Here is a 13,634-nt window from a genome sequence, read left to right as displayed (position 1 = left end):
CAGCTTTCTCTTCAAGGTCCTTTCGGGTTCAGGATCAGCCTCAACCAGAATGTCTTTGTCCTTACTCCTGCTCATATGAAAGAGAGAAGAAGAAAGTATGGAATCCTCTATGTCACAGTATAGAGATTCTTTGAGGTGTCAGAGGAAAAGAAAAATAGAAGGAGGAGGTAGAAAGAGAAGAATTCGAACTTATCAAGAGGGATAGAGTTCGAATTGTTGATAGTGGAGGAGTGTTAGTCCTTAAATAGAAGGATGTGAGAAGAGGGGAAGAATTTTCAAAATTAAAGTAAAAGATTTTGAAATGATTAAAAGAAATTTTGAAAATTTGGTAAAGGTTTTTCGAAAATTAAGATTGGGAAAGAAATTAAGTGATTTTTGAAAAAGATTTTGAAATTAGAAATAAAAAAGATATGATTGAAACTTAATTTTGAAAAAGATGTGATTGAAAAGATATGATTGAGAATATATGATTGAAAATCAAATTAAAAACAGAAAGTTTTAAAATTAAAGTTGATTACTTGACTAACAAGAAATTAGAAGATATGATTCTAGAATTAAAACTTTTGATCCTTTCTTAATAGGCAAGTAACAACTAAAAAATTTTGAATTAAATTATTAATTGTAGCAAGGATTTTTGAAAATAGTAATAAATAAAAAAAATTGAAAAGAAATTGATTTTGAAAAGATATGATTGAAAAGATATGATTTGAAAAAGATTTGATTTTGAAGAATTATGAAAATTTGAAAAAGATTTGAATTAAAAACAAAATCTTCCCTCTAGTGTCATCTTGGCGTTAAACGCCCAGAATGGTATCCATTCTTGCGTTTAACGCCCAAAATGCTACCTTTTTGGGCGTTAAACACCCAGCCAGGTACCCTGGCTGGCGTTTAAACGCCAGTTTTCCTTCTTCACTAGGCGTTTTGAACGCCCAGCTTTTTCTGTTTAATTCCTCTGCTGAATGTTCTGAATCTTCAATTCTCTATATTATTGTCTTGAAAAGACACAATTTTGAAAATTTTTTTGAATTTTTAATGATGAGAAACAATAAAAAATGCAACTAAGATCAAATAAACAATGCATGCAAGACACCAAACTTAGAAGTTTGTATACTAAGGACTATAACAATTTGAAAATGCATGTAAGAAACAACAAAACACACAAAACAAGAGAATTTAAAGATCAGAGTTAGGAAATCATCAAGAACAACTTGAAGATCAATGAAGAACATAATGCATATATTTGAAAAATGTAAGAAGAATAAAAACATGCAATTGACACCAAACTTAAAAATTAATACTAGACTCAAACAAGAAACATAAAATATTTTTGATTTTTATGGTTTTATAAAATTTTTTTTGTGATTTTTCGAAAATTGAGTGGAAAAGAAAATAAAGGGGGTTCAAAATTTTTAATAAGAGTTCCAGGAATCATTGCAATGCTAGTCTAAGACTCCGGTCCAGGAATTAGACATGGCTTACTAGCCAGCCAAGCTTTCAATGAAAGCTCCGGTCTAAAACACTAGACATGGCCAATGGCCAGCCAAGCTTTAGCAGATCATTGCTAACAACAGCAAAATTGATAGAAATCAACAAGCTCTTGTGATGATAAGTTGAAACCTCGGTCCAATAAGATTAGACATGGCTTCACAGCCAGCCAGACTTCAACAGATCATCATGAAACTCTAGAATTCATTCTTAAAAACTTTGAAGAACAAAAGAGAAATTTTTTTTTGTATTTAAACAAAATTTTTCGAAAATAAAAAAGTAAAATTACCTAATCTAAGCAACAAGATGAACTAAGCTCGTCTCAGTCATCCCTTCTCAGATCCTACTCAGAATACCACAGACAAGGTTTAGACATTCCGGATCTCAGGAATGGCCGCCAATAAATTCTAGCCTATACCACGAAGGTTCTAATCTTAGATTAAAAACCCAAGAGATACACATTCAAGCTTGTTTGCAAGTAGAACAGAAGTGATTGTCAGGCATGCATTCATAGGTGAGAATGGTGATGAGTGTCACATAATCATCACATTCACCATGTTCTTGGGTGCGAATGAATATCTTAGAGAAGAAGTAGACGTGAATTGAATAGAAAAATAGTAGTACTTTGCATTAATTCATGAAGAACAGCAGAGCTCCACACCTTAATCTATGGTGTGTAGAAACTCCACCGTTGAAAATACATAAGAACAAGGTCTAGGCATGGCCGTGATGGCAGCCCCCAAACGTGAAAAGGTCTATCCAAAAGTATCAAAATACAATAGCAAAAGGTCCTATTTATAGAGAACTAGTAGTCTAGGGTTTACAGAAATAAGTAATTAATGCAGAAATCTTCTTCCGGACCCACTTGGTGTGTGCTTGGGCTGAGCATTGAAGCTTCCATGTCTGGAGACTTTTCTTGGAGTTAAACGCCAGCTTTTGTGCCAGTTTGGGCGTTTAACTCCAGTTTTTGTGCCAGTTCTGGCGTTTTGACGCCAGAATTCTTAAGCTGACTTTGAACGCCGATTTGGGCCATCAAATCTTGGGTAAAGTATGGACTATTATATGTTGCTGGAAAGCCCAGAATGTCTACTTTCCAACGCAATTAAGAGCACGCTAATTGGGCTTCTGTAGCTCCAGAAAATCCACTTTGAGTGCAAGGAGGTCAGAATCCAACAGCATCTGTAGTCCTTTTCAGCCTCTGAATCAGATTTTTGCTCAGGTCCCTCAATTTTAGCCAAAAATACCTGAAATCACAGAAAAACACACAAACTCATAATAAAGTCCAGAAATGTGATTTTTATTTAAAAACTAATAAAAACATAATAAAAACTAACTAAAACATACTAAAAACATACTAAAAACAATTCCAAAAAGCGTATAAATTATCCGCTCATCATGGTACGAGTTGTAAAAAGTGTAATTTACAATTCGTGCACCATCCTCCCTCTACTGGTGGTTGGTCTGGTCTGACTGCTTCTCTGCTGAAGGTAAGTGCAGTTTATTTGAGACTTGTTAACTATATTGTTAGTTGATTATGCTGATGTTGTTGTGGTTGAAAATATTGGTGTGTAATATGGTTGATTATCTGATTTTTTGGTTATAGAGTTGATATTGTTATTCTATTTTTTGTTTCTGGGTTTTATTATTTTGATTCTATTTTTTGCACTTTTTTTGGTGATTTTGAAAGTGATAGTCGCTGTGATGCTATGTTATGTCATGCTGCTCTCTTTTTTTCACTCTTTACAACCTTTTATCTGTTCTCATCTCCTGCAGAAATTTGTCCAATGGTCAATTACCAGAAATATTGGATTAATTTTGATAGGCATACTCCTGAGTTTAGGAAGTGCCTCGATGAATTATTTTTGGATATTGCCTTCTCTCAACCCGGTGTGAAAAATCAAATACGTTGTCCTTGTCCCAAATGCAATAATTTTTGTTCAAATTTAGAAATGAAGTTCATCATCATGTGCGCCAACGGGGATAGTGACCTCTTATAAAACATGGGTGCATCATGGTGAGATTCTTCAAGATACATCCACGATAGATGTGTTTGATCTAAATGAAATTGATTTTGAAAGGGAGAATGATTCTGCCACTTATGAGATGTTGTATAACATCTTTAGAGGATAAATACTAGGGGAGACGCCGAGAGATTTCGCTACCAACGTAGATGACAATATAGAAGAAGAACCTCATGAGGGGGCAAAGAGGTTCCAGAGGCTAATGAGGGATTATGAGCAAAGCTTGTATCCAGACAGTGGGATATCAAGGTTATCTTTCATTGTCAAGTTGTTTCAAATGAAATGTCACTATAGATGGAGCAACAATTCAGTTGATGCTTTGTTACTCTTTTTAAAAAGCATATTTCCAAAGGAAAATTCTTGTCCAACTTCATTTTATGATGCTCGAAAAGGGATTTGGGATTTGGGATTAGATTACAAAAAGATAGATGCTTGTGTGAATGATTGCATTTTGTTTCGGGGCCAAGCATATGCTGATCTTGATGAATGTCCAAAGTGTAAGCAATCTAGATGGGTGAAGGAGAAGGGGAATGAAAATGATGACCCTCGTAAGAAGGTGCCCCAGAAGATACTAAGATACTTTCCGTTAAAACCTAGGCTTCAAAGGATCTTCATGTGTGAAGAAACAGCGCTAGCAATAAGGTGGCATAAAGAGAAACTACTTGATGATGGAGTCCTAAAATACCCAGCAGATTTGATGGCGTGGAAGACATTTGATGAGGAGCACGAAGGGTTTTCACGTGATGATAGAAATATCAGGCTTGGAGTTGCTAGTGACGGATTCAATCCGTTCGGCAATATGAACATTTCCTATAGTACATGGCCAGTTGTTCTCATTCCATATAACTATCCTCCATGGATGGTTTTGAAACATTCAAATTGGATGTTATTTCTACTTATTCCAGGCGCTAAATCCCCTGGCAATTCTATTGATGTATACTTAGAACCGTTAATTGAAGAGTTGAAAGAATTGTGGGAAGAGGGTGTTGAAACATTTGATGTGGTTCAGAAACGAAATTTTCGATTGTCTGCTGTAGTTTTATGGACAATAAATGATTATCCAGCTTATGCCATATTATCTGGTTGGAGCACTAAAGGTGCACTAGCATGTGCGTGTTGCCACAGAAAAACTAGTTCTAAAAGGCTGAAACATGGACACAAGCATTGCTATATGGGTCATCACCGCTATTTGCCGTATGATCATCCGTGGCGAATGAATAAGAGTTCATTTGCCAATACTAGGGAACTTGGCGAAGCACCTAAGCCACTTTCTGGTTATGATGTCCTAGAAGAATTCAAGACTTTTGAACAAACGGAGTTTGGGAACACTACTAAAAAGAGAAAGAAGTCTGAGCATGACAAGGTGGCTGGAAATTGGAAAAAGAAAAGCATTTTCTTTGAGTTGTCTTATTGGAAGACATTATTGTTACGGCATAATTTAGATGTAATGGATATAGAGAAGAATATCTTCGATAATATACTGGGTACACAGCTAAATTTAGATGGAAATACAAGGGACAATCTTAATGCATGACTCGATCTTCAACTTATGGTATCAAGAGAGACCTTCATCCTCGTAGAGTGGGCAACAAGTTTGTGATCCCGATAGCCAAATATACGTTGTCAAAGACCAAGAAGGAGAATGAAAGGCAACTTCTTTGTCAGTTCTTGAAAGAACTCAAGATGCCTGATTCGTATTCATCAAATATTGGAATGTGTGTGCACGTTGAAGATTGCAAAATTTATGGCTTGAAGAGCCATGATTGCCATATCCTATTAGAACGGTTGCTACCACTTGCAATTTATGAGCTTTCACCCAAAGAAGTTTGTGAACCGTTGATACATCTAAGTATTTTCTTTGGAGAGCTTTGTTTTAAGGAATTGAAGGTGGACGTTCTAGACAAACTTGAAACCCAGATTGCAATAACACTTTGTAAATTGGAGACGGTTTTTTCTCCGGATTTTTTTGATGTGATGGTTCACCTAACCGTTCATCTTGCCCATGAAGCTAAGTTAGCAAGACCAGTTCAATATCGCTGGATGTACTCTGTTGAGAGGTTAGCCCATTGGAATTGGCAACAACTTAGAATATGCTTTATATAGTATTCTATATGTAGGTTTCTAACTTTCCTTAAAATTTTAATTTTAGATATTTGTGCACACTAAAGAGTTATGTGGGAAACAAAGCACGTCCTGAGGGGTCAATATCTGAGGGTTATATCTCTAAAGAAGCAATGACCCTTGTGAGGAGATATTTGGATGAAAATTCTAAGATTTCTGACCATGGCAAGAATGAACCTATGCGAGGCAGAGTTGTGTTCAAAGTACTTGGCCAGTTTAGTTGTAAAGGGGCATATAAAGAAGCTTAGTTCTATGTGCTGAAGAATTGTGAAGAAGTTCAACCATGGGTTGATGAACATATGGCAGATTTAACAAGAGAAAATCTAAGGAATCTGCAGAAAAGGCACAAGGAACAATTTGTGAAATGGTTTGAAAGGAAGGTAAATGAATAAACTTTGATAATTGTATAATTGAAGAGTCTTTTGGCAGTATTTAGTTTTAATCGCTATTCATTAATGTAGATTTCAAATCTACACAAAGTAGAGAGTGCACGGGTGAATAATCAACTACTTTTTCTAGCAAGAGGACCTGATCGTCGTGCACATTTCTACAAAACATGTGCTATCAACAGTTTTACATTTCGTAGCAAAAACCATGAAGCATATTTGAAGACTCAAAATTGTGGAGTAGTTGTGAAGGGAGATGAATTGACTGGGGGTGTAGATTATTATGGCATGTTGACTGATATTGTTGAGTTAGATTATGTCAGAAAACATAAAGTGATCTTATTTAAGTGTGAGTGGTTTGATCTTCCTCCAGTAGGACGAAATCAAAGTAGAGGATATTGTAAAGATGAGTATGGATTCATAAATGTGGATGTTACATATGTTAGATATAAGGATGAGCCTTTCATTTTAGCATGTCAAGGTGAGCAAGTATACTATGTAAAGGCAATTAAAAGGCCTAATTGGTGTACTGTGGTACAAGTAAAGCCTCACAATACATATGATGTGGCTGAGCAAGATATCATGCAAGAAGAGGCATACCAACAAGCTGAAATGGGAAGCTTTAATCAAGTACCATCTTCGGGTGATATCAATTTGTTGATGGAATTGGGCAGAGGTGACATAGAGGGATCAAGTGTGGACGTGCCTATTTCTTAGTATTTTTATTTTGGGGATCACAAGATATTGCGGATAGTGATTGACTTCTTAGTATTTTTATTTTGGGGATCACAAGATATTTGCAATTGCTAAGTTATCCACTTTTTACATAGGATGGTGATTGACTTTAAAGTAGTTAAACTTTAGGAATTCACATCATATTTGCAATTGCTAAGTTATCCACTTTTTGCATAGGATGGTGATTGACTTTAAAGTAGTTAAACTTTAGGAATTCACATTATATTTGAAATTGCTATGTTATTCACTATTTTTTCCTTTTTTTTTTACTTTTTTGAAAAGTATAATATATTTTGAATCATGTCCAACTTTTATTGATGTGCTTTCCTTTGTGTAATTGAGTATTAAATGATGTAGATATTTTATTATTTCATTTCTTTAATGTTTTTCCTGTGAGTTTTATTGTAGATTGCGTAACATAATGGCTACACGGATGTTTACAAGGGCTACTGCATCTACTTCTACAACACCAGCCCCTGCCCCAGCCCCGGCAGCTCCTACTTCAGCACCAGCCACTGCCCCTGTTGAAAGGCGTATTGATAAAAGGGGACCTTCGCGTGGGATTGCAACAAATAGGGTTACAAAAACAAAGACAAATGGGAAATTGGAATTGCCTATCTCTTTGGAGAACTTAGCTCCTAATGGCATCCATGTTGATCTGTTTGCATCTGAAGTGGGTATTGTTACAAGACAAAATACTCCTTTAGATGTAGAGAAATGGAGCCTAGTTGGAGATGATGTTAACAAAAAAATATGCGACCTTGTTTTGGTAATACGTATTTATATTTTCTGGTATTATGTATATTAAATCTTTATTTCTGCTAACAAACTTTGACCAATCTTATATAGGAAAAGTTTGATATAGCAGATACGCAAGTAATGCACAAAATGATTTTAGCTAAGGCTAATATATGTTATCGAAGTTGACGCTCAAGGTTGCGTGAGCACTATGAGTTGTATCAAACTGATGAGGAGCGCCTTCAAAATCCACCGAACAATGTTCTTCCAGAGACATGGGAGAATTTGGTGTCCTACTTTGGAAGTCCTTCTTTTTAGGTTTGAATTTTTCATTGTGACAACCATTGAGGTGTTCTTATGTTGTTTTGCTATTTTAGGTCAATGAAATAATTATAACTTAACTCCTTTTGTCTTTTGTGACTTTGGTCTTCTATAAGAAAAAAGTTTAACAAAGATAATAGAAAGTATCATGTTGTACTACATATTGTTAGTCGAAGAACATTTCAAGTTGTTAGACGTGATCGGATAAATACTCTTAAAGTTTTAATTTGGAGTTATATTTCTTGCTATGTCACATTTCCACTTAACTACATGTTATATATTAAACTTCAAAAAATTTGCAGCGCCATCCTAGAATCGATATCAAGCATGACATTCAAGAATTGTGGCAAATTACTCATCAAAAGAATAACGGAGAATGGGTCAATGAAAAAGCTAAACAAATTGATGTAACATTACTAACCTTTTCTTTTTACTGTTGTATGGAAGTTAAATTTTATCTTCATTTTCAAATCACAAATTGGATTGTGCAGGATGATATTAGCAGTATGCTCGATGAATCCTATGATTCGGAAAATCCTCTCACTCCAAATGAAACTTTTTTACTTGTGAGAGGTGACAAAAGTGGTGCAAATTATGGCATAAAGGCTTCAAAATCTAAGTTAAGGATTCAAGCACAACTCCAAGAGGCAATGCAAGACCATGAGGAGCTAACAAAGGAAATAGATGTGCTCAAAGAAAAACTTGAAGAGCAACGAACACGACAAGAGGAAGAATTAGCTCAAATGAAAGCTCAATTAGAAGCTCAACAAGCCGTTGTAAACTCTTTCATAGCGCGCTTTGACAATGAAAGAAACTAGGCCCTAAAGGTACTCTTAAAATTGCTTATGATTTTAATACATTTTCCTAGATGATTCCTATTTTATTAGTATAGTTTAATTTGTATATGGATCTATTTATCACATTTTACTTGTGTCATGGTTGAAAAATGACAAATGTCCTATTATTTAGTTTGATAAATTTGGTTGTGTATTAGCTGAGATATAAATTGTGAATTGGTTGTTTTTGTTGGAACTATAGACGGTGGAAATATCCAAGTTTTAGGGGAGGTTCTGTCAAAATTTTTCTAAACATTTTGGATAAAACTTAATGAAAAAAATTATAATTAGTGTTATATCTTGTTTCTAATCTTTTGTTTCGATTTTTCTTATCTACAGGAGTGCTAAAATGGTGACCACATGCTACCTTGCGAGCGCAAGAATATTTTGAATCATAGATAGACTAATCTATGTTAGAACTTTTAACTTTTGGTTGAACTTATGCAAGATATATAACTTGTAGAACTAATCAATGTACTCAATAATGTTATTTTGTTTTAGAACAATTTTAGCTAAATGAGGCATGTTTGAATTATGTATGTTTTTGTATATTATATGAATGTAGACTTGCTTATTAGAATAGTTAATATATTAGTTAATTTAAAAAATAATTTAGTAAATTAAGCATGCAATTTGTATTAAAAAAAATTGTTACAAAATAATTAATTTGGTTTTGTAACTAAAGAAAAAAACGTTACAAAATCAAGTTACATTTTGTAACAAAATTTTATGATACAAAAAAATAGATTGTTACCAAAAATACCTTGAAAATCAAAATTTGTTACCACTTTTTGTAACGGCTTCTAATTTTTTGTATCAGAAAATTTTGTTATAAAATACCACTTTGAATTGTAACAGTTCCATTTTTGTTACAAAAATTTTTTGTAACGGGACATACTGCAACAGCCCCTTTTTTTGTTACAAAAATCTTTTGTTTCAAAATTTCGATATTTTGTAACAATTTTTTTTGTTATAAATGTTGTTTTTTCTTGTAGTGCTAATAGTGGTGCTCATATGCCGGAACCTAATTAACAATTAATTACAATTAATAGTAATTAATGATAATAGTAATTAATGATAATAATACCTAAAACTGCTGCTCATGAGGTGGGACTTGCTGCTGAGATCCAACTGGTTCTTCCTATTGCTACTGTGTTCATTGGCGCCAACCTCTTCACCTGCAACTCTATCTGACAGTCGTAGGTGAATCCCATACTGCTGTGTGTACCACTCGTAGTACACTGGAAGAGGATGAAAGTCAATAATCTCCTTGCCTAACTGCAATGTGTTGTGGCGGTCAGATCTCCACCTGTTAACCCATTGACTATAAATCTCTCCCCAGTCATGGTTCTGTGCTCCTGTCAACTGCTTGCAATGATCATGACCATGGTCAAACGCCGGCCTGGTGGAAGCTGTTGCATCCCGAACTGTCGTCTAACTTGGTCTGTCGGGTGCCATTCTATGCACTCGAATGACACTAGCGGCGACTGGGTGGAGCACATAAATAAATGGGCAGTGAGGACATTCGGAATCCCCACTCCCATATACGGCCACCATAGAAACTGCACATTAGTTACTAAGAGGCCGATTAAAAAAATTATTCTTCTGAATAAAAACATTGGACATTAAAGGTTACAACTTACATCGTTAACTCCCATATCGTCGAGTCCTCGCCTAAAATACGCAGTAGGCCTCCGTATATATCTTGTATGTCGGCGCCAATGACTCCACCTAACAAAAAGCAGAATAACAATATTAATAAGAATAACAAATTAAAGGATAATCCAGATATTTAATAATGTGTTCTTCCGGTTTGGTAAAATCTTGAACCATTTTTTCTTCCTTCACCGTATACTTCTTCTTCTCCCACACTTCTTCACTTTTGCTTCTTCAGTTTTTTCACTCTTGTTTTCTTACTCTCATTTCACTCTCGTTTCACTTTTGGTTCATCACTGCTTCTCCTATCTGCATTTGGTTTTGCGTTTTATAAACAAATTTACCACCCTCCATGACACGTGTCACGCATGCAGCTAAGGTGGCTGCCAAACGCAACCTCCACTTTGTCCTGGAAGGCTGACAAATGCAACATACATTTTGCCTTCTCCAACACTGGTCAAAAGTGCTCCTGTTTGCATGCAGGGGACACAGGGCCACGTTTCGTCATTTAGTTGCCCCGACCTGCCAAACGCATGCTGCATTTTGCAGCTTGCTAGACTTCCTTATTTTTTGTCCCAACTAAAACGTAACCTGCGTTTTCTGCTCTCTCTCTCTCTCACAATGCCAGCTCCACATTTGTGCATAACACACCATGCATCTATTTTTTACCAATTCACCATTTTCTTATCCATTTACAAATTATTTTCTGGCGTGTTGCAATACAATAAAATACTTTTTCTGTTGCACATAAGGCTGAATATTTTTCAAACCTAAAATTTTTTTATAAATAAAAAATATCCTTATAGTAGTTTTCTCACACATTTGGAGAGATCTGCCACGGACAAATTTATAATATCGTACTTACAGCTACCACAAAAAGAATAAAAAAAATACAAAAAAAGAAGAGAAAACTCCACAATAGAGTTACTAAAAAAATAATCTAAAACTAAGTCCAAGTCCCAAGTGGTATGCGGAGAAAATCGAAAAAAGAGATAGAAAATAGGAGTGAGCAGAGAAAGATAGATCAATAAGAGTGAAAAGGTAGAACAGAAATTGAAAAAAAGTGAATGAAAAAGAACACAGAATAAATTAAGTTCTAATGATTTTACACCTTTTGAAGAACCTAAATTGTACAAGTTTATAGTAGGATCTTTGCAGTATTTCACATCAACTTCTCCAAATTTAACATATTTAGTAAACAAGATGTGCCAATATATGCACAAACCAACAATCAAATATTAGAGAGCCATTAAGAGAATTCTGCATTGTGTAAAAATACTATAGACAAAGGGCTTATCTTTTCTAAATGCACTTATTTTCATTAGCTAGCTTTTGTAGATGTAGACTAAAGTATAGATGTTGATGATAGAAAGTTATTGACGGCTTATTATATCTATCTTGGAACAAATCTCATTGCTTGGAAGTCTAACTAACATGTAGTGAGTAGTCATCAAGCACACAGGTATAATTTCGAGTTCTAGCAGTAGCTCATTCTAAATTGGTGGGGAATCAAAATCTACTACATGAATTGAATTTGCAAATTAGCATCCCCTAACATTCTATTGTGATAATCAAAATGCATGCTTACTTGCAGTAAATCTAATTTCTACAATAAGTCAAAATACTTTGAGCTTGACTTACACTTTGTCAGAGATTAAGTCACTAATCTAAAATTATATATCGCAAATATCCTTTTACAAGATTAAATTGTAAACATCTTTACGAAACCTCACTATCCATCACACTCTTTAAAATATTCAAGGACAAACTTGAAATGATCTTGTATTGGAGAGTTTCGGTACGGGTTGTGAGATGGATCAGAAACTTGTGAGTCAGAACGGTCGCCGGATTATCGAACTAGAGCAATGGGGGGTGGTACATGCAAAGACACTCCGATACTCAAGTCAACATGGATCTAAGAGGTATAAAGTCTGGAATGGATGAAGTACCTGAGGCGGCCTCAGACTCCCCTTATATAGCCAGTGCAAGTTCTCTCATCTTATCTTATTTAGCTAAGATAAGGGAGGTATTTGAATTTGAATATTAGTTAGAAGGTGTGGAGGCTGATTTGGGCCTTCTAGAGGAAGGAGGTGGGGCCAACCCCAGGTATCCGGATTCGGAGGCCGTTCCCGGTGTGGGACCCGAGAGCCGGTTCCGTAACAGTTGCCCCCGTAGCGGGAGAGCGAGCTTGCTCGGTCTCGATGCTAGAGGAATCTTTGTTTTGCCATTTTTGGCAAGGAGATCCTTTGGTTTTTCTGGTTGAGTTTGGGAACTCAGAAAAAACCGGGCCGTTTCGTGGTCGAGCGTGGAGCATGTCATTTGGGAGATAAAAAACTGTTTTGTGGTCTTAGTCGCTTCACCATATGCCCGTTGCCTTTATCGGGAAGGGTTTCGTTATTTGTGCTTCCGCAGGTGTTATAATGACATTAAATACGAAGGGACGCTTGGGTTGCTTTTCCATTTCTGCCCTTCGCATTTTTTATTTTTCTGGGGCGTTTTTGGCTTTTTACTTTTGTAACCGTTTTTATTTTTCCAGCAGAGCTCCCAGCTTCAGTAGATGTCTTTTTGTTCTTTTTCTTGTGTACCCTGCCGATGAAGAAGGGAAATCACAAGAAGGAATATGTGTCATTTAGGGCCCAGCACAACAGATGCATATTTGGTCTTTTCGAGGATTCTTCCCACGGGTTTAAGAGGGAGTACTTCAAGGTGTGCCTAGCTCGGGGGCACCATCCGTTTTGGTTGACTCTGGAGGGGAGCGTCTGAAGAGAGAACTTTTGCGTGGTCTAAAAATTCACAGATAAATCCTCGTTGCAAGTATAGCTTCTAAACCGACAAAAGTCCTTTCTTACAAATGTTTTGGTTGTCACAAGTAACAAACCCCTTTAAAATTGATAACCGAAGTATTTAAACCTCGGGTCGTCTTCTCAAGGAACTGCAGGGAAGTATGTTCTTATTATTGGTTATGAGTTTTGTAAATTGGGGGTTTTGAAAGTGAGGAACAAGTAATTTAAATGACAAGTAAAATAAATAAATAACTATAAAATAAACTCTTGGCAAAGTATGAAAATTCGGAAGTCCTATCCCAGTTATCCTTATCAATGGTGATGAGAATTGAGTTTAATCCCACTTAGTTAACTTTTACTAAACAAAGGAAAGTCAAGTGGACTAATCAATTTGATCCTCAGGTCCTAGTCAATTCCTAAGGAAAGACTAGAGTTATTGGAATTCGACTTGATTAGCAAAAATAACAATTATCAATCACGATGAGTTTGATAACTCAAGGGTCTCTAACCGATCAATTAAAGCCAAAAGGGAAACATCTAAATTATTTATAT

The 13,634-nt window shown here is 35.6% G+C and overlaps 1 protein-coding gene across 1 annotated transcript; it reads left to right on the top strand.

The window, feature by feature from the left end:
* LOC107611017 lies at positions 3,709-5,040 on the top strand. The gene has a single exon (XM_016312986.1). The coding sequence runs from the start codon at positions 3,709-3,711 to the stop codon at positions 5,038-5,040; it is 1,332 nt and encodes a 443-aa protein (XP_016168472.1).

The sequence above is a fragment of the Arachis ipaensis genome, chromosome B08 (assembly GCF_000816755.2).
Source record: "Arachis ipaensis cultivar K30076 chromosome B08, Araip1.1, whole genome shotgun sequence".
Lineage (NCBI taxonomy): Eukaryota > Viridiplantae > Streptophyta > Magnoliopsida > Fabales > Fabaceae > Arachis > Arachis ipaensis.
This window is presented reverse-complemented; position numbering and strand designations above follow the sequence as displayed.

Coding starts and splice junctions, on each gene's coding strand:
- LOC107611017 (XM_016312986.1), top strand. CDS start 3,709: ATGAGGGATTATGAGCAAAGCTTGTATCCAGACAGTGGGATATCAAGG.